Source organism: Narcine bancroftii, chromosome 12 (genome assembly GCF_036971445.1).
Source record: "Narcine bancroftii isolate sNarBan1 chromosome 12, sNarBan1.hap1, whole genome shotgun sequence".
Lineage (NCBI taxonomy): Eukaryota > Metazoa > Chordata > Chondrichthyes > Torpediniformes > Narcinidae > Narcine > Narcine bancroftii.
In genome coordinates, this window is record NC_091480.1 from 88403712 (window position 1) to 88429794 (window position 26083).

Consider the following 26083-nt stretch of genomic DNA (forward strand, 5'->3'; position numbering starts at 1 on the left):
TCCTTTCATTTATTTCTCACTCTGTTAATCTAGATTTTTCCAAATCTTACTTGGTCAACTATAGCACTATTTTCACCACCCTCTGGGCAAGTAGCTTTCTTCTGGATCACCTGTGAATTTATTTGGGATTCTCTTATACTTGTGGAAAATAATTCTGCGCAGTGAAACCCTTAGTATCTGGAATTCAAGCAGCTGGCAGCAATCAGGCAAAAAAAATTGAGGAAATAAATTTATAAAATTAAATTAAATAAGAATATATGGGTAAAAAATACAATAGTAGCACATAAGACCTCTGGTGAAGATGGGAGCAAATTTTCAGCCAGCGGAGTATCTTGGTCATGCTTTGCTCACAGTGGCATTGCCCAGGATGAAGAGTTGGTTGATGCTGTTCGCTGTCGGGGTGATCCTCTTAAAGTCTCTCCTTATCCCTACTTAGCGAGAGTCACCCAGTGGCATTATCTCTAAACTTTGGGGCGGAGGGGTGTGTTTTCGGTCAGCTCCTTGGAGGGGGAAGAAGGTGACTAAAATAAAGTAAACTGCTTTAAGGTTTATAAATTTATGTGTAAGTACACTATGGTAATTTTGTATTTTCAAATTTTGAAAATAATTAAGAAAGGAACCCTATAAAGAAACAAAGTTAAGATTAATTTCGGTAGTGGAACATCTCAATTTTTCCAAAGTCAGACAATGCCATCATATCAACAACCATTGAGTATGAGTGGGAGGGACTGCATCTTTCCATCTCATTAATTCGGGCCTTCTTGTAATAAGGGAACCGAGGTCAACTACGTGCGATTGTGAAGCAATCAATAACAGACTCATTTGCCCATTTATTCCAGAAAGAGCAGTAAAAGGATTTGGAGTCAAATTAATATTTAAGAAATAAAGACAAGGTATGAAATACCCTTTCCCAAAAATAGGAAAGGATGAAAGCAGAACATACAGTGAACCTTATACATTTATCACATTTGGAAGAGACATTAGAATAGAATTTAGCCAATTGGACTTTGGAATAGAGGGCCCGACGCACTACCTTAAACTGTAATAATGAGTATTGAGCATAAAGAGAGGAAGAGTGCACTCAGTGCAGAATAGAATTCCATATAGTTTCAGAAATTAATTGTTGAAGATCTTGTTCCCTAGTTTTTTCAAATTCTGTCCAGGGAACTGTCCCTTGAATTTAGAAGTAATTCAGAAAAGCCAGATACCACCCCTTTATAATTAGGTTGGAAATGATAAATCCTCCCTATCATATTTGGTTCCAGGTCTTCAGGGAGCTTCAAAATTAGAGAATTCAGAAAGCTCCTATCCTGTAAATAACAAAATAAATGATGTCTATGTATTGTAAATATGGTGGATAATTATTCAAGAGAGGTAAGATTTTGATCAGTAAAAGTATCTAAAAAGGATTGGATATCTAAATTTGACCAATAATGATAACCGCTATCTTGAACCGAAAATTTAAAAAAAAGGAATTGCCAAAATATGACTAATTAATAAGCATAAATGGCACCCAAAATGTTTCCTAAATTCAAACCATATTCTCAATGTATGTCTAACAACAAAATTATCAGTTAATTTGGAGGCCCAAAAAGGTAAAGGTGCTCCAAGTATCGAGAGAAGAGAATATTTTTTGGTGGATTTAATTTTGAGATTAATCCATCTTGAAGCACCTAAATTTTCCTTATGATGAATCCAAAAAGTAATGGATCTAATATTGGCTGCCCTATAATAAAACCTAAAGTAAGGTAATGCCAAACCCCCATTCTTTATAATATTTTGAAGGAAAACTTTTTTAAGACTGGGATGCTTATTTTTCCATACAAAAGAAGATACGATAGAATCCAAGGACTCAAAAAAGAATTTGGGAACCAAAACAGGTACAGCTTGAAAAATAATTAAAAATTTAGGTAGGGTATTCATCTTGATAATATTGACACATCAATTAATGTCATCGAATAAAGATCTTCTTTATTTCACTGTACAATTTAGCAACCATAAGCAAAGAATATTTAGACTGCAGGGATCAGGATTTGATTGAAATTTCTCACCAGATAGAACTTCATGTATGTGACTTGGTTTTTACCTGACTAGCAGCACAACGTTCCAATATTACTGCGGGCTCCATGCAAGCCTTCACGACTCTCTGCATACTCCCCCTTCCAAGATAGAAACTGACGTACTTATCTTTACTTATCTAGCTATCTTAATTAAAGTTAGATATGGTTTACAAAGTCTTGTGGGCACCACAAACCAGGTTTGATGTAGTATCAAGGACTACTTGACTCATTAAGGTAAGAAAATTTTCTTTAAACAAGTGACTGAATTTCTTGGTAATAGTAATACATAGATAGTTGAACTGAATTTTAGCTATTTTTAAAGGAATAGAGGAATCTAAAGGGCAGGAAGAACTCAAAACAGACAGCTCATTCTTTTACAAATTTAATTTGTATCTCGAAAATTGCCCGAATTGCTAAAGAAGTGATAAAATAGATGGAATTGACCAGTCAAGATTCGATATATACAACAAAAGATCATCTGCATAAAGAAACACCTTAAGATCATTCTTAATGCAGATATATTAATTAGGAATTGTAAGTCTCAAGCAATATACTTATCTGCCATCTACCAATCTCCATAGGTACTGTAAAACTAATTTCTATATCAAATTATAAGACAAATTTGAAAAAATAAAGAATGTCCTCTCACCAAACCTGCAACTGTAAGGAGAAGTGAAACTACTTACTCAGCTGCCGGGTGTTCTGCTTTACAAAGAGCTTCTGCAAACAGACCTCAATTGTTGACCGTGATGTGTGAAGGCTTGTTCCACCTTGCTGCTGGGTGGCTCCTCAGAAGTGCCACACCACGGAATATCAGGTTTTTATTTATAACTGGCCAAGGAAAGAATCAGGAATCACTGTTGACAGCCCAACGTCTCTGATTCTCCATTCACGAGGAGTTGCGTTGATGGCTTCAGCCAAAAACTGACTGGACCTCTTTACTCTCAGTTTGACTCTGGCTGAGGAAACTGAGTTGTATTGGGAGCAAGCTAGCTCAATGTTCTTCTTCTGCGACATCACCTTGACTTCAGCAGCCTGGAAGCAGTCATTGGGTTTTAAGCTAAGATTGCACATGCTTGGAGCTGTGGCTAGCTTTTCCTTCATTCAGACCTCTGACCTGCCAAAACCTTTTGGTCTATTCCTTCAGCTTCAGCAATTTGAGGCTTTCCAAAGACCTCGTAATTTTTTTTTACCCTCTGGTTGTGTCACTGTCCACAGCTATTTAAGTTGGAGTTTATCCCATCTTACATATCCTTCTTTGGTAAAGCTCCTGTTAATAACTACACATGTTTACTTAACTGGAGCTTTAACTGGAGAACTGAATGTTAATTACATTTTACTCTCAAGAGTAAATTGCCTAGCTGATTGGAACTAACCTGAAAACATTATCAACCTGTAACGCTCAGTAAAGATGGTCTCAAATTCTTGAGAATTTTTATTCTATAAATTAACCAGTGATATATTTTGCAAAAGTGCAAATTCAAACAGAAACCAAGCTACAATCAGTTAAAACTACAGGCAGATCTTCTTTATTTCACTGTACAATTTAGCAACCATATGCAAAGAATATTTAGACTGCAGGGATCAGGATTTGATTGAAATTTCTCACCAGATAGAACTTCATGTATGTGGCTTGGTTTTTACCTGACTAGCAGCACAACGTTCCAATATTACTGCGGGCTCTATGCAAGCCTTCACGACTCTCTGCATACTCCCCCTTCCAAGATAGAAACTGACATATTTATCTTTGCTCTCTAGCTATCTTAATTAAAGTTAGATATGGTTTACAAAGCCTTGTGGGCACCGCAAACCAGGTTTGATGTTGCAAACCTGAATCGACTGCACTGGTGCTGAAGTTAAGAGTGCAAATCAATGGTAAGAAAGATCGTTTTCCTCACCTTGTGCTTCTTGGAAGGAGTGAAACCCTTTTTGAAAGTAGTCCCTCTTTAATACATGTACAAAAAAGATCCCTGCCTTGTGATTCACATTCTGATCAGCGAATATGGAACATATTGTAGTCAGGAATACTGCAAAGAAAGCGTAAATGGTGAATAAATGCAACAAACACACTGGTTGCTAAATGTCAGGAAGATTAAGGAGCTGTTCATTGACTTCTGGAAGTGGGGTGGAGCTCAATCCCCTGTCCACATCAACCACACCAAGTTGGAGACAGTAGACAGTTTTATGTCTACATCAACCTATCCTGGTCCAACCATGTTGATAAGATGGCCAAAAATTTTTTTAAAAAGCTCCAGCATCTCTACTTCCTCAGAAGCCCCACCTGTATTGCTCAATTACGCCTTGAAATCCTCTGCTCTTTGACCTCCAGCTTCTCCTTCACACTTCAATACGTAGATGCAGAAATCAGAGTCCTATTGAAGCCAGTTCAGCCACCCCATTTGCTGAACGTGTTCAGAGTTACTTTTAGAAACTAAATGTAACTAGGTTCTGCGAAGGTGAATATGTTTTAAATTTAAATGTTTTTTTTTAATTTAAATTTAGACATACAGAGTGCATTGCTGTGTGGTACGGAAACTGCTCCGCCCGACGCTGACAGTTGTGAGCCCCGTTCAGACCATCCCACAAACCCCTTCCTGGCCATTGACTTCATCTAAGCCCGATAGCCTTGGAAATGAGGCTAACATATTTAAAAATCTCACCTTTTGCAAGCTCTCTTCACCCTTCTCCCACAAAGAATAAGATAAATGAGTATGAGGTCATGAACCACTAGATTCCATGACAATTTCTTTCCCATCATTCTTAAACATTTGGACAAACCTCACGAATAAAATAATCTTGCCTTTGCTCTTTTCAAACTGATCTCTGTAACTCTGCACTGTGTTTTACTGTCATAGTATGTCTGGGTTGACCAGATGGTCTACATGCAGAATGAACTTTCTCATTGTACCTCAGCACATGATAATTAATTTGAGTGATTCTTTTTATTTGGAATTGCTATAAATATTAGTTTATGTAAGAAAAATGTCATAAATAGATAATAACGAGATTACAGTAGTAATAATAATAATAATAATGGTCTTCCTTCAAGGGGAAGCACAGTTGGCGTAGGGGTAGAATGGTTGGTGTGGCGGTTAGTGCAACGCCAATACATCACCAGCAATCAGAACCGGGATTTGAATCCTGCGCTGTCTGTAAGGAGTTTATATGTTCTCCCGATATCTGTGTGGGTTTTCCGAGGGGCTCTTGTTTCCTCCCATCATTTGAAAGGTACTGGGGGGGGGGGGAGGGTTGTAGGTTAATCGGGTGTAATTGGGTATCACGGATATGTGGGCCAAAATGGCCTGTTATCACTCTGTATGTCTAAATTTAAATTATAAAAAAACATTTAAATTTAAAACACATTCACCTTCGCAGAACCTAGTGACATTTAGTTTCTAAAAGTAACTCTGAACACGTTCAGCAAATGGGGTGGCTGAACTGGCTGAAGGCTAGCTTCAATAGGACTCTGATTTCTGCATCTACGTATTGAAGTGTGAAGGAGAAGCTGGAGGTCAAAGAGCAGTGGTAGAGATTTCTCATATTCTTCACTCATGTTCATTTATGTGCAGCTGATAGCACATGGCAAATATAACTTTTGCCTGATGCTACACCCGCTATATAACCTGCGCAAGACAAACTTTGGAGTGAAGAATTAATATTATTAAGCCTTAACTTTACCTCAAAACAACATGATCCCAAGAGAGATCACTACAGCCAAGGAAACCTGGGGTTGCTCTTCCCGCCAATTCACTAAAAATACCTCACTAAAATGCTGGCTCCTTTATTGTCCTAAATCAATGGTTCTCACCCATTTTCTTTCCCCTCACATACCACTTTAAGTATTCTCTATGCCATAGAGAATTAGTAAGGGATTGCTTAAGGTGGTATGTGAGGGGAAAGAAAAAGGTTGAAAACCGCTGTTTTGATTGTACCCAATTGACTCGTTATGTGCACAGTTTCAAGACTCCTAAGGAAATGGGCCAATGACAATTTCTCTCAAAGCTAAATATTTCAGTAACAATTGGGTCTAGAGCAGGGGTTCTCAACCTTCCCTTCCCACTCACTTCCCACCTTATGAAATCCCTTCCCAATCACAGAGCACCGATGGCATAGGGATTACTTAACGTGGTACGTGAGTAGAAAGAAAAAGGTTGAGAACCACCATCCTAAATAATACGTTGACCACTAAGCTTTCCCCATTTTTGAATGTCATGCCATACTCCTTTGCATTCCAAAAGCATTTGTTATTTTAAGTTACGAAACCGCCATTTTCATGTGACCTTCCCCTGGGGGGGGGGGGCACAGCACATTTAAGGTGGGCCATAGACTGAAATCATAACATATTTGTTATGGTTTTTATGCAGTTGGTAGAAGTACAGAAGAAACTAACTAAACTTGACTGCTTCACTGGGAAGGGGTCCCATAAATTTTGAGGGTGCCAAAGCCAAAAAAAAGAGCGTGAGAATGGCTGCGCATGAACTCAGTTAAGTGTTCCATTTTGCTGATATATTTTGAAAAAAATGTTCGTTATTAAGCTAAATAATCAAATGTATTGTTATTTAACCTAAACTATAGTATCTATTTGGTCTGTCTTTATATTATCAGAAATGTATAACTCAAGTGTTTTATTAGATATGCAAAATGGAGTGGAAACATACAAATTAGGGGCAAAAGGATTGAAAAAGATCATGGCCCATCTGGTTGTAACCTAAATTTCACTTTCCCACCTGCCTCCAGTAACCTTACACTGAGATATTTTTAATCTTAAACCTCCAACTGTGAATATTTATTTATGTATTGTTTGATATTTATAAATACAGTGAAAATTCTATTTTCTAGAATTCAAGCAACCAGCAAAAAAAATCACAGAAAATAAATAGGTTAAAAAAAAGGAAAGTTTAAAATTGGTGCCCCTAGCAGTCAGTTGGCCAATCCACACAACACACAATCTCAAACAAGTGGGAAATTCACTTATCCCCAATTCTACAATCCCCATAGGTGCCAGATGCCGTGGTTTTACTGTCAAATGTTTAGAAGGATATAGGTCAAATGAAGGCAAATGGGATCCGCTCAAATAGGCAACTTGGTTGGCATGGATGAGTTGAGCTGAAGGGCCTGCTTCCATGCTGTATGATTCGACATCTATGAAAAGAATTAGGATACTTTGGGATTGGTTATCTCAATGTTCTGTGGATCCAAATTACTTCATGTTTAACGAAACTGCTATTTCAAAGCCTAATTTTTACGAAGCGTAACAGCCATAACTGTGGTGTGAAATTACATTTTTTATGGTAGTTTTGTTCACTGACTGTTTAGAAATTCAGTGAAAATACATCTGCCAAGAAATTACCAAAACGGAAATGTAATAACAGCTGATTTAAAAAAAAATTCCTGACAGAATCTTCTATTGCACATCCTGGCCATTCACTCCATGAAATTGATTAAGATATAATTTATCTATGTTAAATACAGGAAAATAGCACTTCAAATGGATCTTTGACTTTGGACTGAATTATTGGTCAGTTTCGACTCTTCAGAAATAGGATACAGTGGTAAACAAAATGCAAATATTATAAAGTGCTCCTTAATATATAAAGCATACATGTACTTTCTAATATAAATCCATTGTTTCAAACTTTGATGGAAAATTCTGATAATGCAATAACTTGCCTGCAGAAGGATAAATCCAAACTCTGTCTAACGCCATCTTCCTCTAAAAGGTAAAGAGAAAGTACTTGGAGCTTGATGGACAGCAACACGAGGACATACTAGTAACAGCTGGAGGATTTTAACATCCAATGTCAGTGGCTCTCTGTGACTGTACTATATTTGTCAATTTTTTTTCAGCCATTTTGACAGTTGTATGTTTGATAACAAGAAGTTCATAGCTAATTTTAAATTCTGTCGCATATCTATTTTTGAAGCAAAGTTTCTCTTCAATGGAATGCTACAAAAATAGTAGAATGATGTGTCAAGTAATCACGATTAAAAACAAGCATTTTGTCAAGCTACAAAGCTGCATCTTTACTTGGAGTGTTGCTAAATGGGGTGATCCCCAAACCACTAAGATGTGGTGATAACAAATATTAGTATAATCAGGAATGTAGTTCATGCCCCTGAGACTATTTCAATTTGTAAAGTGACATGTATAACCTGAATAGTTTAGTACCACTGCTGTTATTTTTAAATGCATGATATCATGTAGAACATTTCAATAATATATATGGCATGGATTTTATATTAAGTCATTTACGATGAACCACCAAATCTTTCTTAGCCTTTGATTTCTCATGTGACTGAGATGTCTGTTCTCACTCTCATTATTTACCATTTCAATTCCAATTGATTTTGAAGCATTTAAATCCCACACTCTAAAGTTCCCCAAACTTTGGAGAAGATCAAAGGCATGTCAGTCCATTGGGATGCATTACCAAGGATCAGAAGCTGGGAAATAAGACATATCGAGAAAAGCAGAAAGGAAGAAAGGAAATCCAGCCCTTGCACTAGGCATGAATCTGTAAACCAGTGTCTGAGGAATAACCTCTGGTGTTCCAGAGATGAGAGTGTCTCTCTGCCAATCCTAAGGCATAGCTTTCTTAGAGCAACATCGTAGCAAGTCAGAAAGAGGCTGCAGTTAAAATTTTGATCATCCCCAATGTTTATTATCTCAAGTTAAGTCAAGTTTATTGTCATCTGATTGACAAACAATCTGATGAAACAACGTTCTTCAGTCCTCGGTGCAAAACAACCAGACAAGCAGACAAACAATACATATGCAGGACAAGTATTCATGTATACAAATAAATAAATCAGTAATGTTTCATAAATATGGGAGTCTTGGATCCCTGCTTTTCTAGTCATCTGCCAAATGATAACTGTGGGCGGCGGGTCCCAAATAATGTAGCTCATTCTCCACTGCTCAGCTGACTCGGGTTCAACATTAGGAAAAGTCTGTCAGGAATGTGGGTGCAAGCCAACTGAGCTGATTGGCATTTTTGTAACCCTGGCAAGATCCAGAAGAAACCATAAAGGTGGTTGCAATTACAATATACAAAAAGCACTTGGATAGATAGATGGACACGAAGGTTTTGGAAAGATATCAACCAGATGCAGCCCTGAATAACATCTTGCTTGGCATGGATAAGTTGGCCAAAGCACCTGATCCATGCTATGTGGCTCTATCACCAGACATATTTAGAAGGCTGTTTCTGTAACTTATACATTTCATAAATTGTAGAGACATTATTACATTTCTGCTGATATAGACCCATCAGAAATTATGCTTCTACTCAGGCAACTAGCAGTTGCATCCTGGTAGTCTTGGGCAGCCAAGACTGCCAGGCCTCAATTTGTGAGTCTTTCTGCTCCCACAAATACACCATTGCTCAGAGGAACCAGGCTCATGGTGGTCATTCTCACTGTTTTGTTGATGCAGAATGGGCATTCACCAAATTGTATATTCTTCCAGTAAACAGCCAAGGCAGAAGAACAAGTGTAGGTTAGATGAAGCTTCCTTAACTGACTCAGCAGTTCTTTCAACATCTGAACACTTTTCCAAGGACAAAATAGGTCAACTTCTTTCAAGGAGAAAGATCCGAGATTAATCTACAAATGCTCGGATAATGCAGATTTAAAAAGCAGCGCCTGGCTAAATGTGTTGTAGCTTCATTAGACCATGAAACTGATTCAAACTTCAGGATTTTTGTACAAGCAATTTTAACAGTGAAATTCCAACACAGCTGGCAGTGGGTCAACCAATCTCACCAGATAACATTGTATTTTATGTTATCTCCAACATCATTAGGGATGTTCATTAGCTGAGAAAAGATTCTTTCTCTAAGATATCATGAAAATGCTGGTCTTTTGTGACTTGAGGTGTAAGTAGTTATGATCTGGGACACAAACAAATTCCTTGATACTTCAACATTTTTAAAATTAATTCTAAATCTGTCAAACACAGTGGTCATTTGTTTTTTACATTTCTGTTTTATTTTAAACCCACCTTAATTTGCCTACATGCTCTAATCTCTATCTCACACTCTGACAATTTTAAAATGTAAAATAAGTATTGCACTTTTGTTCCTGCTATTTGTAAGAAGACATTTGCATGTGTGGCTGCTTCAGCAATCTGATGACATTACTATTACAGAGAACTAGGATATCCTTCCAAACAGACAACCATTGGTTGGAAGAAGAAGAATCACTGATCTTTGTTGCTGGCCTCAAGGTCAGCAGTTAGTGCATTTGCGTGGTTGCTGACCATAGTCATTTGCAGTTAAAACAATGCAGCCATAGTTTCCAGTAATATATGCATGGAAAACTGCCAGGCTTGAATGCTCCAATCGTCTTTCATGATTTGAGATATTTAGCAGAATAATTATAAATTTCAAGAGTTTCAGGCTCCCAAATGTCATTAAAACATCTTAAAGAACAACTTTAACTGTTGGAGTGCAAAAGAAATACGTATGTATACAAATACATGTGTACATGTGTGTGTTGTGCATGTGTGTGTGTTGTGTGTGTGTGTATGTGTGTGTGTTGTGTGTGTGTTGTGTGTGTGTTGTGTGTGTGTGTGTTGTGCATGTGTGTGTTGTGCATGTGTTGTGTGTGTGTATGTGTGTATGTGTGTGTGTGTTGTGTGTGTGTGTGCACGTGTGTGTTTGTGTGTGTTGTGAGTGTGTGTGTGTGTTGTGCATGTGTGTGTGCGCGAGTGAGTGTGTTGTGTGAGTGTGTTGTGCGTGTGTGTGTTGTGCATGTGTGTTGTGTGTGTGTAAGTGTGTGTGTTGTGCGTGTGTGCATGCGCAAGTGTGTGTTGTCTGTGTGTGCATGTGTGTGTTTGTGTGTGTTGTGAGTGTGTGTGTGTTGTGCATGTGCGCGAGTGTGTGTGTTGTGTGTGTGTGCACGTGTGTGTGTGTTTGTGTGTGTTGTGATTGTGTGTGTGTTTGTGTGTGTTGTGAGTGTGTGTGTTTTGTGTGTGTGTGTTTGTGTGTGTTGTGAGTGTGTGTGTTTTGTGTGTGTGTGTTGTGTGTGTGTATGTGTGTGTTGTGTTTGTGTGTGTTGTGCGTGTGTGTGTGTGTGTGTGTGTGTGTGTGTGTGTGTATGTTGTTTAAGGCTTCTGTTTTTTTTTAGCGAGTTACTGTGGGGGGTTGGAACAGGGCGCAAGGCACTCACAGATTTCAGAACAACATTTTGAACAGACATAGAGGCCCCTAAGTCCAAGCTGTAAGCAGAGTGATTGCTTTCAACTAAAGACTCTAAAGTTGGATTGTTTCCCGAAGGAGAAGACATCTGTTCAGAGAGAAGGTCATATGTTTATGACTCATGCTTTTGGAACGTTGAAACCAAAACCAGTATTGATCAAGCAAGTCATGACCTTCAGTCATCTGAAGGCAGAAATGAAGTAACTTTGTGGGAGATGGATACTGCTGTTGTTTTCTCCTTTTCGGGGGAAACAATGATTTGCTGTGACCATTACAATGGTCATTTTGATTGAGCTGTCTCCTCCACTTCTCAACCTCCCGTATCCTGCTCTCTGTACTTTCAGACATCTCCTCGAGGCCACGTCCCAATTACCTGAAGCTACAGGAAGCTATCTGCACTTGCGGCCTACTGGAGACCTACTTTCTACCATGGAGCAAAACCATTTTTCTGAATTAAAGGCTGAGGAAAATAAGGGCAGGGTGGAGGCAAATGGTGTTAATTTGATATGAGGAAAGGTGCGAATTGACTTTTGGCTCTGTGAAAAGAGACAGAGGGAAAAGGGAAGAGGCCCAAAATGTCAATAATATATCTTCATCTTCAATGGACACTGCGAGACCAGTTGAGTTCCTCCAGCATTTTTGTGTTTTGACTACTCCCTGCTGCACTTACTCTCTATCACACTTGGTCAACCCATGGTCCTGATTCTCAGCCATCATTGGTGCTCGCGACCCTTGAAGGCCAAAGGCCAAGACCTTGCCTCCTGACTTAACTGCTGCTGACGTCCTCTTCCGTCGTTATTTCTATCTTCCCACTTCCTCAGTGTGACTGTGGCTCTTTCATGCGGTTACAAATAAGCTGGAGTCCTGTCCTAGCCTGACATACAGCAACTCATAAGTAGAGTGAAAGGAGATGTCAGTGGCTCAGCAGGAACTGGGAAAGGAGCCGAGGCAACTGGACCTCCATAACATTTCAAATGGATTTAGGAACAGGGGAGATGAATGAAGTCATGCGGGGATTTGAAGAGTGGGGATCCTGAACTAAAACTGCATGATGGTAATTTAGTTCAAATGTTGCAGGCTGCTTTTGATGGAATGGAGAGAGCAGGATCACAAGATGGGCTTTGAATGAAAAACATGCTGCATTGTATGTGTGGAGTAAGATCGGTTGTACAATGAGGAGCAAGGTTTTAGAAAATGGCTGAAGGGGTACCAAGTACAAGCAGTTCCTGGGTTAAAAACTAGTTCCATTACCTAGGTCTGTCTTTAATTCAGATTTGTATGTAAGTTGCATACAGTCCTTATTTAGCGACAGTTATTCAAAATTTTATATTAGTATATATTTTACCTTTATATGCATATAAAACACTAAAACATCTTAAACATAAAAATAAAAGTAACTACATATGGTCATAAGATCATAATTAAAAGTTAACGCACACACTCACAGGAGATGGCTACTCTCTCATGATGCTGGGCAATGGCAGAGCTCTTGACCCCCAACCCCACAGCCATCCCTCATCTTCTCTTGCTCCATCCGCTCCTCTCGCTCACTTGCTCCCTCACTCCCCTTTCCCTCCATGTTGGGTGATGGCAGCATCGCACAATCATACTCAAACCGGAAGTTCATGGCATTCTACTTCAAGTCGAATTCTTGGTAGGTAAATATGAATTGTTTGCAAATTGGGTGTTTTCAACTCTGGGACTGTGTTACAAACTAACAGCCCTCTTAATTTAGTTTGGGATGTTTTCAGCACCCACAATGATAAATTCAAAATAATAGTTTTTATTGAACTATTAATAATATAAAATGTCCTATTTATATCTAAACAACTCTAAATTTAACCCCACTATGTTCAAATGTAAATGTTAAAGTGTTAAAGTCCCACTATGAAAAGTTGATTTTAAAATTTCAGCATCATTTTAGGCTTGCTTGAAGGTCTTAAATTTTCAGTCCAGAAATAATTATAAAGTGCTTTTAAATATCAGGCTTATTTAACCTCACAATTCTTTCGATGAATTGTCCTTCAGAGAGATTCCTCAAACAGAAGCGACCACCTTCTGATCCACAAAGTATCTCCTGATAGGATAATGCAATTCTGTCTTTCCATGTGGTCAAATTTTCTTCTCTTGAATGAAGACTTTGGAAATTATTTTCCAAATGATGAAACTACCCTATTTATCTTAAAGAGACAGTTAGACATAGGCTTCTCTTTTGATATCTACTTATTCTGTGTCCCCTTTTATTAGGAGTAACACATAACAGCACCTATTCATGTTACTGTAATTCAACCCTGTCTTCCACAAAGTTTCAACCCTTGTGATTTCTGTAAACTGATCCAAAAATATCTGAATATTGATAATATATTTATCCAAGTCATGTGACCATCAGCAACCCGAGCTCCTGATCCAAACCTCTGACTAGATCAGGTCAGAGGTTGGTGATGGTTCAGACTGAAGATTATGTGGCGGTGGAGGCAACAGGAACACTGGAGGTGAATACATGGACACTCACTGACTCTTGGGGGATTCTTTTGCTTCTCTTTCTCTGACTGTAAGGCTGGGCAATTCCTGTTGATGGCGAATTTTTGTCTGCCTTACAGTACCCTAAAGGGAATTTCGTGGGCTTTATTTCAATTGACAAAAAAAAGAAACTTGAGTCTTGAAAAAAAAAATTAGGACCTAGGGCACCTATGAGACTTGTGGGGACAAAAACAAAAGATCACTTAGATGATCCATGAACACAGATAGTAAAAAGTGATAGAGTTTGACAGGCGAGAGTGATACATGTATGGTTGAGAGATTTCTGCTGGCAGGGATGAGGTTGTGATGAAGGCAGACAACGATGGAGAGCAGTCCTCCTCCTCGTTTTGTCTGTACAGGATACTGAAGTTGTGCTCTATCACATGTATTGAATTAACATCTAGGAGTGAACTGGTCAGCATTTTAGTTAGAACATGAAATTCAAATGTTTCCTTTTAATCTTTCAGTGGTTGCTTTTAAAATGCTTTAGTTTATATTTCATTGAACTACAACATTAGCTTCAGTGTTTAACTTGGTCTGTGATTACCAGCTGTTTGTTCCTTCTTGAGCCTGTTTCAGTACATGATGCACAAATGACCTGCAGCTGGGGTACAGGAAGAGCAAAGCCAGATGCAAATTCCCTTGAAAAACACTGAATTTCATGACTTGTTCATAACAATAAATTCTGGACAAAAAAAAGGAAGGTTGCTTTTGCATTCTGATGCACTGGACATGGATGAAGACTTTGAAGAAGCAGCCAACTGACTAAGGTTGATGGGTACGTAAAGTGAAATGTGTGATGTATGAGCAAGCCTGCTGATATACATGCCTGAAATCCCAAGGTGCAAGGGATGAGATGGGGGAAACCAGTTCCACCCTTGCATAGGTGTGTTCCAAATAATTGCTCAGTGGGTCCTAGTGCACCAATAATCTGTCCTCTAATGGGATTTGTGGAACAGCAACCTACATACTTCTTGATCCCACCCTCGTCACTTCACACAGTTGCACATCAGTGAGGTAGATCTGACCCTTGCCGTACCAATTCTTGGAGCTGTTCTTGCTGAATTCAGGCTCACTGCTCGACTGGAATCGTGCCCCAGATTTGCTGCAGCAATTGAAGGAACAAGCACGTGGGATGTAATCACCAACCAGATGCACGTGTGATTGAACTATTTGCGAATGTTTTATTAATGGTGAAATATAATAAGACTTCTGTTATCTGCAGTTTCAAGCAACTGGCAAAACAAAATCGCAGAAAATAAATAGGTTAAAAAAAACCCAGAAAGTTAAAATTGCTGCGGCTCGCCGTTAGTTCGCCAATCACGCAAAACATAACCTCAATCAGCCAGAAAATATACGCATCCAGCATCTACTAATCCCCATAGGTGCCGGATCCCAGGGGTTTTACTGAATATAGAATCCTGACTTGATGGTGGTCTTTATTCTCCTAATGTGGCCTACCTGAAAGAAAGTAAGATGGAAACTTGTGGGAAAGAGAACTTGGATTGTTTTTGCTAAAGCTGCAAGCCAATCATATAATTTCTGATTATTCCGTCATAATTAGACCCCTAACTTTGTCTGCTCACTTCCTCTTCTCCAGTTTTCTACTTTTCATCTTCCTTCTTTTGCTATGAGAAAATGTCTCAGGATTGCCAAGTTAAAGGGAAATGAACAGAACACCACGAGTTTGCAGATTAGTGCAGCAGACAGCATGGTGTGTACAGAGCAGACTATTTATTAGAGACATAGATAAATCCAGCATGCTAACACCAATATCATGCCCCATCACTATTAATCCTACACTAATCCCATTTTGTGTTCCTATATTCACATCAACTCTTCCCAGATTCTACCACACACGAGGGGCAATTTACAGTGACGCATATCTATCTGTCTATCATTTTATCATGGTCTGCCTAATTATTGCGTTCACAAGCATTGCTTTTGCTACTGTTCTTCCCCATATGACAGACGGCACAGAAATGTACGCATGTCCACTGGAAGCATATGGAGAAAAGTCATTAGTTCAAACAAAGGGTCCCACAGAACTAACTTCCATGGCCAACGTCACATTGCTGTGCGTAATTTGGCGGTGCTCTTCCTGCATTACAACACAAGTGCCACCTGTTGAAGGACATGAGCTCAAGCAAGACACTGTATAAAAGTCCCTTTGCAGTGACCCAAACTTCTTTGTGTATTTGAGACGAAAGAATATTTAGATTCTTACAAATATTTATGTTTAGCTATTTTTATTCATTTTATCAAATAGATATTCCATGGGTACATAACAATAAAGTCGTAACAATCTCATAAAGCAATACAAATAGTACTGAGACCTATAAAAGCAAAACACTCTGCTAAATATCTAATTCATCCCCCTCCCTTCAGAGGCTAACTGGCTAACACAAACAGACCACCGCTGACAATAAAAAAAAGGCAGGTAAATATCATATTCAAAAATCAAAAAATGAGTTAATCTTACAGATCTTGAAAATAATCAAGAAATAACCACGTGAAGAAACAAAATTAAGATTCATTTCAGTGGTGGAGCATCTTATTTTATCCAAAGTCAGGCAAGCCATCGTATCAACAACCACGGAGGGTGAGTGGGAGGGACAGCATCTTTCCATCTCATTAATGTGGCATTTCTTGCAATAAGGGGAGGAAAAGGCCAACTGCATGGGATTGTGAAGTCGTCAGAATTAAACCAGTTTGCCCACTTTAGTCCAAAGAGAGTTATAAAGAGGATTTGGAATCAAATTAACAGTGAGAACTAAAGATGAGTTATACCCCTTCCTAAAAAATGGAAAGAGAAGAACAAAACCAGTTATACATTTATCGCATTTAGAAGAGAGATTAGAATAGAATTTAGCCAATCGAACTTTGGAATATGATCCTTAAAAATATTTGAAACAGTGTGATCTGAATTATGTAATTTAAACCACATTGCAATCATTGCACTGGACAACGAAGGTTTTTCCTCCTGAACACTTCAGGGTGTATTTTATGGATTTTAGGCTGCTGATCACGCAAATCACCTTAAAAATTTCCAATCACGTACCGTTTTTTAGATGTAACACATTTTTTGTGATTCCATTTCATATTTTAAGTCTACTCCAAGCATATATGAAGTGCAACGTGTCATTGAAAATTCATTTTCTGCATTCGCACTTGGACGTCTTCCCTGCTGAACTTGGTGCGGTCAGTGATGAACATGGTGAAAGGTTTCACCAGGACATTGCAACCATGGGAAGTCAGTACCAGGGCAACTGGAGTCCATCAATGCTGGCCGATTATTGTTAGACACACGAGAGGCATCAGATGCTGAGAACAAACAAAAATAAGTGGCAAAATATTTTAGGTCAGTTGAACTCCTGCAACGTGTCAGCATCATTATGTGATTAAACATGCTAAATTCAATAAACTTTCTCCATGATGTAGCAAATCTGAAATTATCATTTTGAAGTTGTCTATCATAATCCCCAATTGTTTTTTTCTGGAAGCAAACCTTTCGGAAAAAAAATGTTGTTTACAAATGAAGTTGAGATTTAGCTTATGCAAATTTTGCACCATTTTCTAAAAGATTAGCTTGAGCAATATGGCTTGGAATCATAAAATGTAATTGACCTTTTCCTCGTATTTTGTTCTGGGCTGCTTGGTTTTCTTTTGGCTAAATATAGCCACAGAGGGCTTTAGATTAGCATTGAAAGATGGTATGAAATCCTCTAAAGACTTCATTTGTCACTGTCCCCAGCAACAGACTGCTTGCGCAACTGAAACTGAAAGAAAGCTGTGTGAAAGGTCACTTTCTTATAGCAAAAAACACAGAAGGGTTTCAGTAAATGAACAAAGGAACAGGGGACATCATTGGACGTTGATAGACTGATTCTACATACAGCTGTGCTCCTCTCAGGCATGTGCTGAACAATCAGGTTCTTCTATGTGGAATTGCTCTTTTTTTATTTAACCCATCAAAAGGCAATCTTTTTTTTTCATCTTGACATATAAAAATGTTTCAAGCTGCATCAGAATATTTGGCATAATTTATTTAATCTGTTTAATTTGTTTCAATAGGGGGAACGTACATCCTTTGCCTCACCCATCTAATCTTTGTTGTGGGTTGAACAAAAACATATACAACTTTTATATCCAAGATGAGAGGGCATAGTTATAATAGGGTGAAGAGAATGGGATGTAGAAGAGACGTGAGGGGACAATTCATCACTCGGAGGGTGTTCAGCATATGGAACAAGCTGCCAGACAACGTAGTGGAGGCAGGTGCATTAGCTTCCTTCAAGAAACATTTAGATAACTACATGGATGGGAGGGAATTAGAGGGGTTATGGATAGAATGGGTGCAAATGGGACTAAAGCAGAAGGACACATTGCTCGTCGTGGACAAGCTGATCCCATGGACCGGATTATGTGCTGTGGTCATGGATATCCCTCGAGGTTAGTTTTCTTTCCATTGTTTTATTTATGGGCTCTCAAGTGGTTTATGAGTCCAATCTTGGAAAATGGCCCACAGAGCAAAGGCGCCTGAGCGTGTATTTGTTTTATGTGTACTTAAAGTTGCTCTCCAAGAAGCACATGATACTTCACGAATCAACCAACTAATTCCAATGGCATGAAAACCACAATGCATGTGCTGTATGACTCTGTAACTCAATACTGAACCTGCAAACGTGCATCACACTTTGTGCCTATAGAAACCCAAATTCTGATGTCAATGTTGATTTTTATTCATTGATGTATCTTCAAAACTTTGTTTCTGTTGATAATGTTTTCCTAGTTTCCACACCTGCTATCCCTAAACTTTAAAGAAGGGTTTATTTTGTGCTGTGTCCAGTTAGGAAAGATGATGCGGATCTGATGCGAATCTTCTACCACTGCTGATCGGTGGCATGTCAGAGGTCCTAACCAGCTCCAGTTCCCCTTCCTTGCTTTGTGGGAATGCATTCAACCATTATCGGTCCATTCCGAAGCCGATAACTTGCTACAAAACAATGGGGATCACTGCTGAATGAAAAGACCTCCTTTGCAACCACCATTACAGTCAAGCTCAGTTCAAGGAGATCCCCAACATCCAATGAAAGTGATGTCATCAGTAAAGCAGATTAAACATTTAACAATGCAAAATAAGGAATTGAAAGTTTCACACTAAAGAGAAGTTGAAATACCATTTTTAAAAATTATTATAAATAGGCATAGAATTTTGATTTTTTTTTCTGATTGAACCTCCTCTTGTATAAAATTTGAGTTTTGAGAATTGCAGTTTTTATCATTGTAGCAAATTAAGGCTCAGTTGAACGGCATATTTAAGTGGAGTAGACTCGATGGGCTGATGAGCCCACCTGCTTTTCCTCTTGTGAACAAATTTACAACTCATAACGCAACATGTCATATTCAGAGTTTTAGAAAAATAACATTATAAATTTCCCAATTCGTAGAGTTCCTAAAGTGAATTTTCCTTTAGTTCCTGAAGTGGATTTTTGTCGAGCTTTTGAAGTGAATATTCTTGATACATTTTTTGGATTACAACTCTTCAATAAAGGGTTAATATCTGTTCTTTATGACAGATTGGTCTAAGGTATGCCCCTTTAGTTCAAATCAAGAATGCCTGGGAGCAGGATTTGAACCTTTTGCTGTCCAGTGAGGTTTGGGATTCTATTTTTCAAACTGATTAACATTACATCTCTGTGTGTTCGCCACTGTCTGTTGCCATTCCAAGTGGTACATGCCTAAATTCAAATGATCTCATTTTTACTCAGGTATAAACCCTCATTGTGATAAATGCAAAATAGGTGATGCTTCTTTAATCCATATGTTCTGGATGTGTCCCAGTTTGGAAAAATATTGGAGAGAAGTTTTTCAAACATTATCAGTTATTCTCAGTTTAAAATCCCTTAGTTACTCTGTTTGGAACACTTGGAGAAGATGAGGTTTTACTAACTCCAATTAAATGTTGTATTTTATCTTTTACTTCGTTGCTGGCCAGATGTGCTATTTTGATTAAGTGGAAAGATAACACCCCACCTATTCATGCACAATGGCTAAGGGACGTAATGCCCTGTTTAAATTTGGAAAAAAATTGATACAAAATTAATGATTCATACATTAGATTCCAAATGTTATGGGGCCCGTTCATGGACTATTACTATAATCTATAGGTTCAGTGTTAATATAGAACTTTGGCACTGTGTTGTCCCACTTCAGAGTGAGCTACTTTGTTTCATCAACATTAACTTTTAACCTTGTTGAGGGACAGGGGTTTGAAAAATTTAAATTTATTTTATCCATTTTTTTATTATTATGGTTGTGCTTTGGGAATTCGTATGTATGATATTCTCCCAGTGTTTGTCTTTTTTTTCTGTAGCACATTCCATAATTGTACAATGCAAACTTATTATTACTGAAAATTAATAAAAATATTTTAAAAGGGATATTTTCCTGAATTTCTATGACCTTACTTTTTTCTCAAAGTTATATCACAGAATTACCTGTACTGCAGAGACGAGGTGGAAATACTTGTGATATGATGAGAGAACAACCTGAGTCTCTCAACGTGGACAAGATGATGAGATAATCATGGACTTCAGGCAGACCAGGAACGACAACCCTCCACTACATATCAACAACTCTGAGGTGGAGAGCACCAAGTTCCTGGGAGTACCCTTAACTAGTGACCTATCACGGGCACTCAACTATTCCTCACTTGCCAGGAAGGCTCAACAGCGACAACATTTCCTAAGAAGGCTGAGGTGGGCAAGGCTGCCCGCCATCATTATGTCAACCTTCTCTAGGAGGTCCATCAAGAGTATCCTGGCTGGCTGCATCACAGAGTAGTATGATTACTGCAGAGAAATGAACTGGAGGTCATTACACAGGACTAAAAGAGTGGCAGAGAGGATCACTGGAGTCTCCTTCTCCAACAATGACATGACCTACCAGGATTGTTATCTGAAGAGGGTGCTCAAAACCTTTGAAAACCCCTTCCACCCTGCACACATATTTCAGCTGCTCCCGACAGGAAAGAGATACAGCCAGCACCACCAGGCTGAGGAACAGCTTCTTCCCACAAACAGTGAGAATGCTGAACGACCAAAGGAACTGCTCACACTGACCATCCGAGACAAATTCATGAAACAACATATGGTGTATTTATTTATTTGGTTATTGTCTAGATGAATACTTGTTCTGCGTATGTATTGTGTGTTATGTCAGGTTATGTGTCTGCATGTTTTGTACCAAGGTCCAGAGAATTCTGTTTCATCAGATTGTACTTGTCAATCAGATGATAATAAACTTGACTTGATAAGATTGCAGGAGTGCATTCTGTGAAAGACTCCCAATGGTTCCTGGAAGATTTCTCGAATTCCTCTCTTTATAAACCCTGACCAGAGAATCAACGTCATTCTTAAATCAAAAGCTCTGTAATGAAGGCAAAATGCAGACTGTAATTGGAGGGGAAGAGAAATAAATCATACCTTTCCTTTCATGGATCTAGCCTTTGGTCAGGAACTGGATAAGATAAGATCAAAGTTAACATAAGCTCAGACCAAGGCAGGAAATACCTTTGAACCTTTGAATTTAGATTCACACATCGGCAGGGTGTGTCCTGATTAGAACCCATTTGGTACTCATGAAATTTGTGTGCAGCCACAGTTGGCAGAGATGAAAAAGATCTGTTGAAGAGAAGAGATCCTTTCTGTAATGGGCATTCATGGTCACCGAAGGGGAAACTCTGCCTGTAATTTTCATTGGTTGTAAGTAATAGCTGGTCTGTCTTGGCTGACAAACAAGATTCTTCCATTCTTTGTTTGTGTCCAGCAATTCCAGAGGGAGGGGAGTTGATCCCCAGCTCATCACACTGTTAATGATTCAAGATTCCTTTATTGTCAAGTAATCATACAGAACAAGTAATATTACATGAAAATGCCTTCTGCCTGCCGTAAGGCAGATGAAGTGTCGCCATTAGTGTATTGGAACAATGGGGAAAGATGGGGGGAGAGAGAAGGGACCTTGGAAGTATATTAAAATATCCACCAGAGCAACCCTAGGGCACGGCCACAATCTTAGCCTCTGTGTTTTGATAACTTAGTGGCAGGTGACATCAAAACTATTAAAATATTGGTTTCCAATTATGTAATTCAGACTTTTATTTTACGTGGAACAGCACAAACCACTGGAAGCTATCTTTGGAGTGGCATTAAGCTGTAAAAGTCATATGTGAGCTTTCTTTTAATTTGGTAAACTGCCTTGAGACACAAGTGAATTGCGATCTACACCAGCCTCTAATACATAATTTCTATATCTAATTGCCTGACATACTTAGAAGAATATAGAAGAAAGGTTTTCTTATAATGCTGCACATTGGTACCTTTAATATTACACCTTCAAACTGCAATTTAAATTTGTCCATACGCCACTTAGAGTGATACAAGAGCAAATAACTGGACATTTAGTGATGGTTATGTTTAAAAAAGGAAAGCAAGTAAGGAGAGAGAGAGATTTAGTCGGGGGGGGGGGGGGTGAAATTCAAAACTCTGCTGAAGGCATGGCCATCAATTGCAAAACATTACAATTAAGGATACCCAAGAGGCCAGGATTGAGTCATATTCTTTTTAGTGCTAAAATTAATTAAATCCAATTACCTACAGCAATAACTTAATTCGCTTCCTAAAGCTATAACTCTCTAAAGTATATATTATTCAGATAATAACTAAATCAGACACCATCCTATAGCTTGATGCAGAGTTTTACATTATGGTTGCTGTAAATTATTTTTTTTATTAAATTCTGAGCATTGACAATATATATCAGTGTAATTTTATGACCTCGGTCAATATCTTGCTTCTTCATTGTGCATTTATGTTTACTTTGCCTCATTTAATTGGGATGCGGTGGCAGTGCACCATATTTGTAGTGACAAACCAGCTCCGCTTGTTATGCGTGGTCACCGGAGCAGCCACAGCAAAAATGGCGTCGCGGGTCCTTCTGTTCCGGTACAGACCAGAAATACGTGTACGCACTTTTGTCAGCATGACGTGAGTTCCGGTACATAAGGGGTGAGCTCCCAAGGGTATTAAAAGTTGCAGTGTGAAACTTGAGGTAAATTAGTTGTGCTTAACGAGCTCACAGCCTGCTGTCTCAGTTCTACCCGCTGCGCTCATGCCCACACTCCCACAATACAACAGTTTCTCAGAATCTGCATTCAAATTATAAAGGGAAATCTTGAGATTACTGTGAGGAAACTGGGATTATTATGGACGTATGGAATTATGTGGCTAGCAGGCATTAATACAAATGAAAATCAGTCCAATTTAAATGTCAGTTACAAATACCAAATTAAAAGGACAACTTTGTTAACAAGCTGTACTGTCTTCAGAGCACTGGCTACTGGCCCACAGCTCAAGAGATGTTGTTTGTGAACTGGCATGACTAAGATGTTGTCAGAAGATAATAGGGCTATATTAATTGGCCTACATCAAACTCTTCAAATCCAATGATATGTTAAAACAGTGGAGTTACTAAGATTGCCAACATCATGAATGGAATATCAAGTTCAAGTTTATTATTATCTGACTGTACATAAACAACATGATATTACAGTGTTTGTGCACACACAGGCACACACAAAACAGCGCATAATAATCACGTATATACTGTTACGAGCCCAGAGGACTCCAAAACCCAGCAGCAATAGAAATTCACCAAGATAATGGATACTTAAACAAAAGTTGTTTTTAACTTTCTTTAAACATACTAACAGGATCAATCTTTAACTTATTATTATTAACTTAATCCCCTTCTAATTCTCAGTGCACCAGCATGTAATGTGTATACATTCAGGAAAGTTTTCTGTTTCACCGTCCAATCATTCATTTTTCACTTCTCCAAGTTCACCGGTATCAGGCAATTCTTATACTGTGCACAGAATTTAACATTTATGAATCTTCACCAGGCTCTGATGTTTAAAGTTAAATGGTTACCACTCAGGAAAGTTCTTGTTGGTTTCAGAAAGATATTTGTTGCTTGTTGGACACACACAAACTGATTTCCTCCAATCAGTCACTTCAATGTCTTGTCGAAGAAACTTGCTCCATCATGGGTTTTCCAAATGATAACCTCTTCGTCCAGGTCACCACAGAGTTCCTCTTGTTTCCCTTATTTCAGGAGAAACACTCTAACCAGCCATTTCCTCTTATAAGGCCTTCAAGGGTTTTGAACAAGCTGAACTCAGAAGTCACAACCCATCTTCAAAATGGGTTTTTCAACAAGCCTACCAGCTTGCCATTTTGCAGCCACAACTGCTGCTGAAGAACTGAATTTTTTTTCTCTCTCTCGAAAGAGAAATCATCTGTTTGTTTTTTTTTCTCTTTCTCTGCTTTTAAAAACCATATGACTTCTTACAGGGCTCCAAACCCAATCTTTGAAAGATCTTATCAGTATCTGAGCCTGCACTTTGTTCCATTTACCCCTTCTTTTGAAGTCTTCTCCAAAGCAGTTCCATTGTCTCTGCAAAGTCACTGGTGACACAATGTCTCACTTCAGCAAAGCACTTGGATTTTAAACAAGATGTATTTTGTGAAGTGTTATTCTGTTTGTGAAGTGTAAGCTAAACTAAACCCCCACAATCTATCTCTTTTAAAGACATGTTTTACCCATAACTATTCTAACATATCCCATATCAATAACAAAATATATAATTTTAAAAATATATATGTTGGAATGCTTTACCTAGTGAACGGATACTGTTCATCAATCTCACAGCCTATGGGAAGAAGATAATTTCCAGCCTGGCAGACCTGATTTTGATGCTCCTGTACCTCCTTCTTGATGATAATGGATCAAAGATACTGTTTCTGGATGGAAAGGTTCCTCAATAACGTGGGGTCGAATCCGATGCTATCTGTAAGAAGTTTGTATGTTCTCCCCATGTCTGCGTGGGTTTCTTCCAGCTACTCCAGTTTCCTCCCACCCTTCAAAAAAGCATATTAGGGTTGTAGGTTAATTTGGGTATTTGTGCCACATGGGATCATGGGTTGGAAGGGCCTGTTAAAATTTTCTGACCAGGGATTCAGGGAGCTTTGAATTATTTTCAGATTCTATGAAAGAGAAACAAAACTACTTGCTTCTTTCAGCCAACCAACTCAAGAACAGGAAATAATCCAGTTTCTTAATTGTATAAATATATTGACAAGATGGATCACCATAGTTTTTTAAAAATTGAAAATATAATTTCCACAATGTAATAGTTGAATTTTGTGGACCAATTTTTATGGTAAAATTTAGGGGGTCAACTATTACACGCATACTACTTTTGATTGCGGTAAGTACCTGCTTCGTTCAAGATGATGGGTGTTTGGATAGGTGGGTGGGTGGCCAGGACCAGGTGGTACGTCTGCATTTCTGCCATTGGGAGCTCAGGTGGGCAGGTGGCTGGGGTCTAGGTGAGAGTCTGTGGTTGGGAGCTCGGATGGGTGGGAAGCCAGGGCCAAGGTGAGAGTCTGCGGTTGATGTGTCGGGAGCTCGCAAGGGTGGGCGGCCGGTGCCGAGGTGAGAGTCTGCAGTCGAGGGGTTGGGAGTTCTGGTGGGTGGCTGGCCGGGGCCAAAATTAGGGTGGTTGACTATTACATGCAATATCTGGAAAATACCAGATATTGGAGCCCAAAATAAGGGGGTTGATGTTTACATGGTATCGACTATTACACGCATACTTACGATAGATGGTGGGAAAATAAGGGAGAGCCCTCACCTGGAAGAGTCTCTTGTCACATTCATTTTTATAAATCACAGATCTGGAGATTCTCCCACTTTTTTGGGAGGCACGGTTAATGTAGCGGTTAGCTGAACGTTGTTACAGCGCCAGCAACTGGGATTCGAAACTGGCGCTGTCTGTAAGGAGTTTGTACATTCTCTCTGTGTCTGCATGGGTTTCTTCTGGGTGCTTTGGTTTTCTCCCACCGTTCAAACCATTATTGGGGGGTGTTGGTCAATTTGGTGTATTTGGTCTGGAAAGGCCTGTTACTGTGTTGTATGTCTTTAAAATATTCCATCGTGATATTATTTGCTCTAAATCAAAGTATGCCCAAGGCAGTTTATTGATCAGATAAAATACTAAAATGCTTCTTTGGTTTATAAAAATGTATGAACTATTTGGTTCTCATTTATATTTTAGTTTCTGAATATCTCAAATAATCATATTTTCTAATGAGAACAGCGAATATATTTTTGTCAATACATTCAATTTGTGTCTGTCAGAAGATACTTTTGTGTGGGAAGGGAAAAGTTCAGTGGATT

At 38.7% G+C, this 26083-nt stretch overlaps 1 protein-coding gene and 2 long non-coding RNA genes across 6 annotated transcripts in view; 2 read left to right on the forward strand and 1 right to left on the reverse strand.

Annotated features, from left to right (window-relative positions):
* Positions 1–7799, reverse strand: part of sgca (sarcoglycan, alpha) — a 35245-nt gene extending 27446 nt beyond the window's left edge. For all 4 annotated transcript variants that reach the window (XR_011346971.1, XM_069904653.1, XM_069904654.1 and 1 more), the window contains exons 1-2: positions 7731–7799; positions 3959–4087 (exon numbers count right to left, since the gene is read on the reverse strand). Coding sequence is in view for 3 of the 4 variants with exons in the window: in XM_069904653.1 (XP_069760754.1) it covers positions 3959–4087; positions 7731–7767 (166 nt within the window). In the remaining variant the exon portion in view is untranslated. The remainder of the gene's footprint in view (positions 1–3958; positions 4088–7730) is intronic.
* LOC138746465 (uncharacterized) overlaps positions 1–8075 on the forward strand; it is a 39962-nt gene extending 31887 nt beyond the window's left edge. The window contains exons 4-7 of the long non-coding RNA XR_011346972.1: positions 2202–2294; positions 3819–3935; positions 6425–6543; positions 7781–8075. This is a non-coding gene — a long non-coding RNA (uncharacterized lncRNA). The remainder of the gene's footprint in view (positions 1–2201; positions 2295–3818; positions 3936–6424; positions 6544–7780) is intronic.
* A 9772-nt stretch (positions 8076–17847) lies between these two features.
* On the forward strand, positions 17848–21100 carry LOC138747253 (uncharacterized). The gene is made up of 2 exons (XR_011347393.1): positions 17848–18232; positions 20264–21100. It is a non-coding gene; the product is annotated as an uncharacterized lncRNA (long non-coding RNA).
* The last annotated feature ends 4983 nt before the right edge of the window (positions 21101–26083 follow it).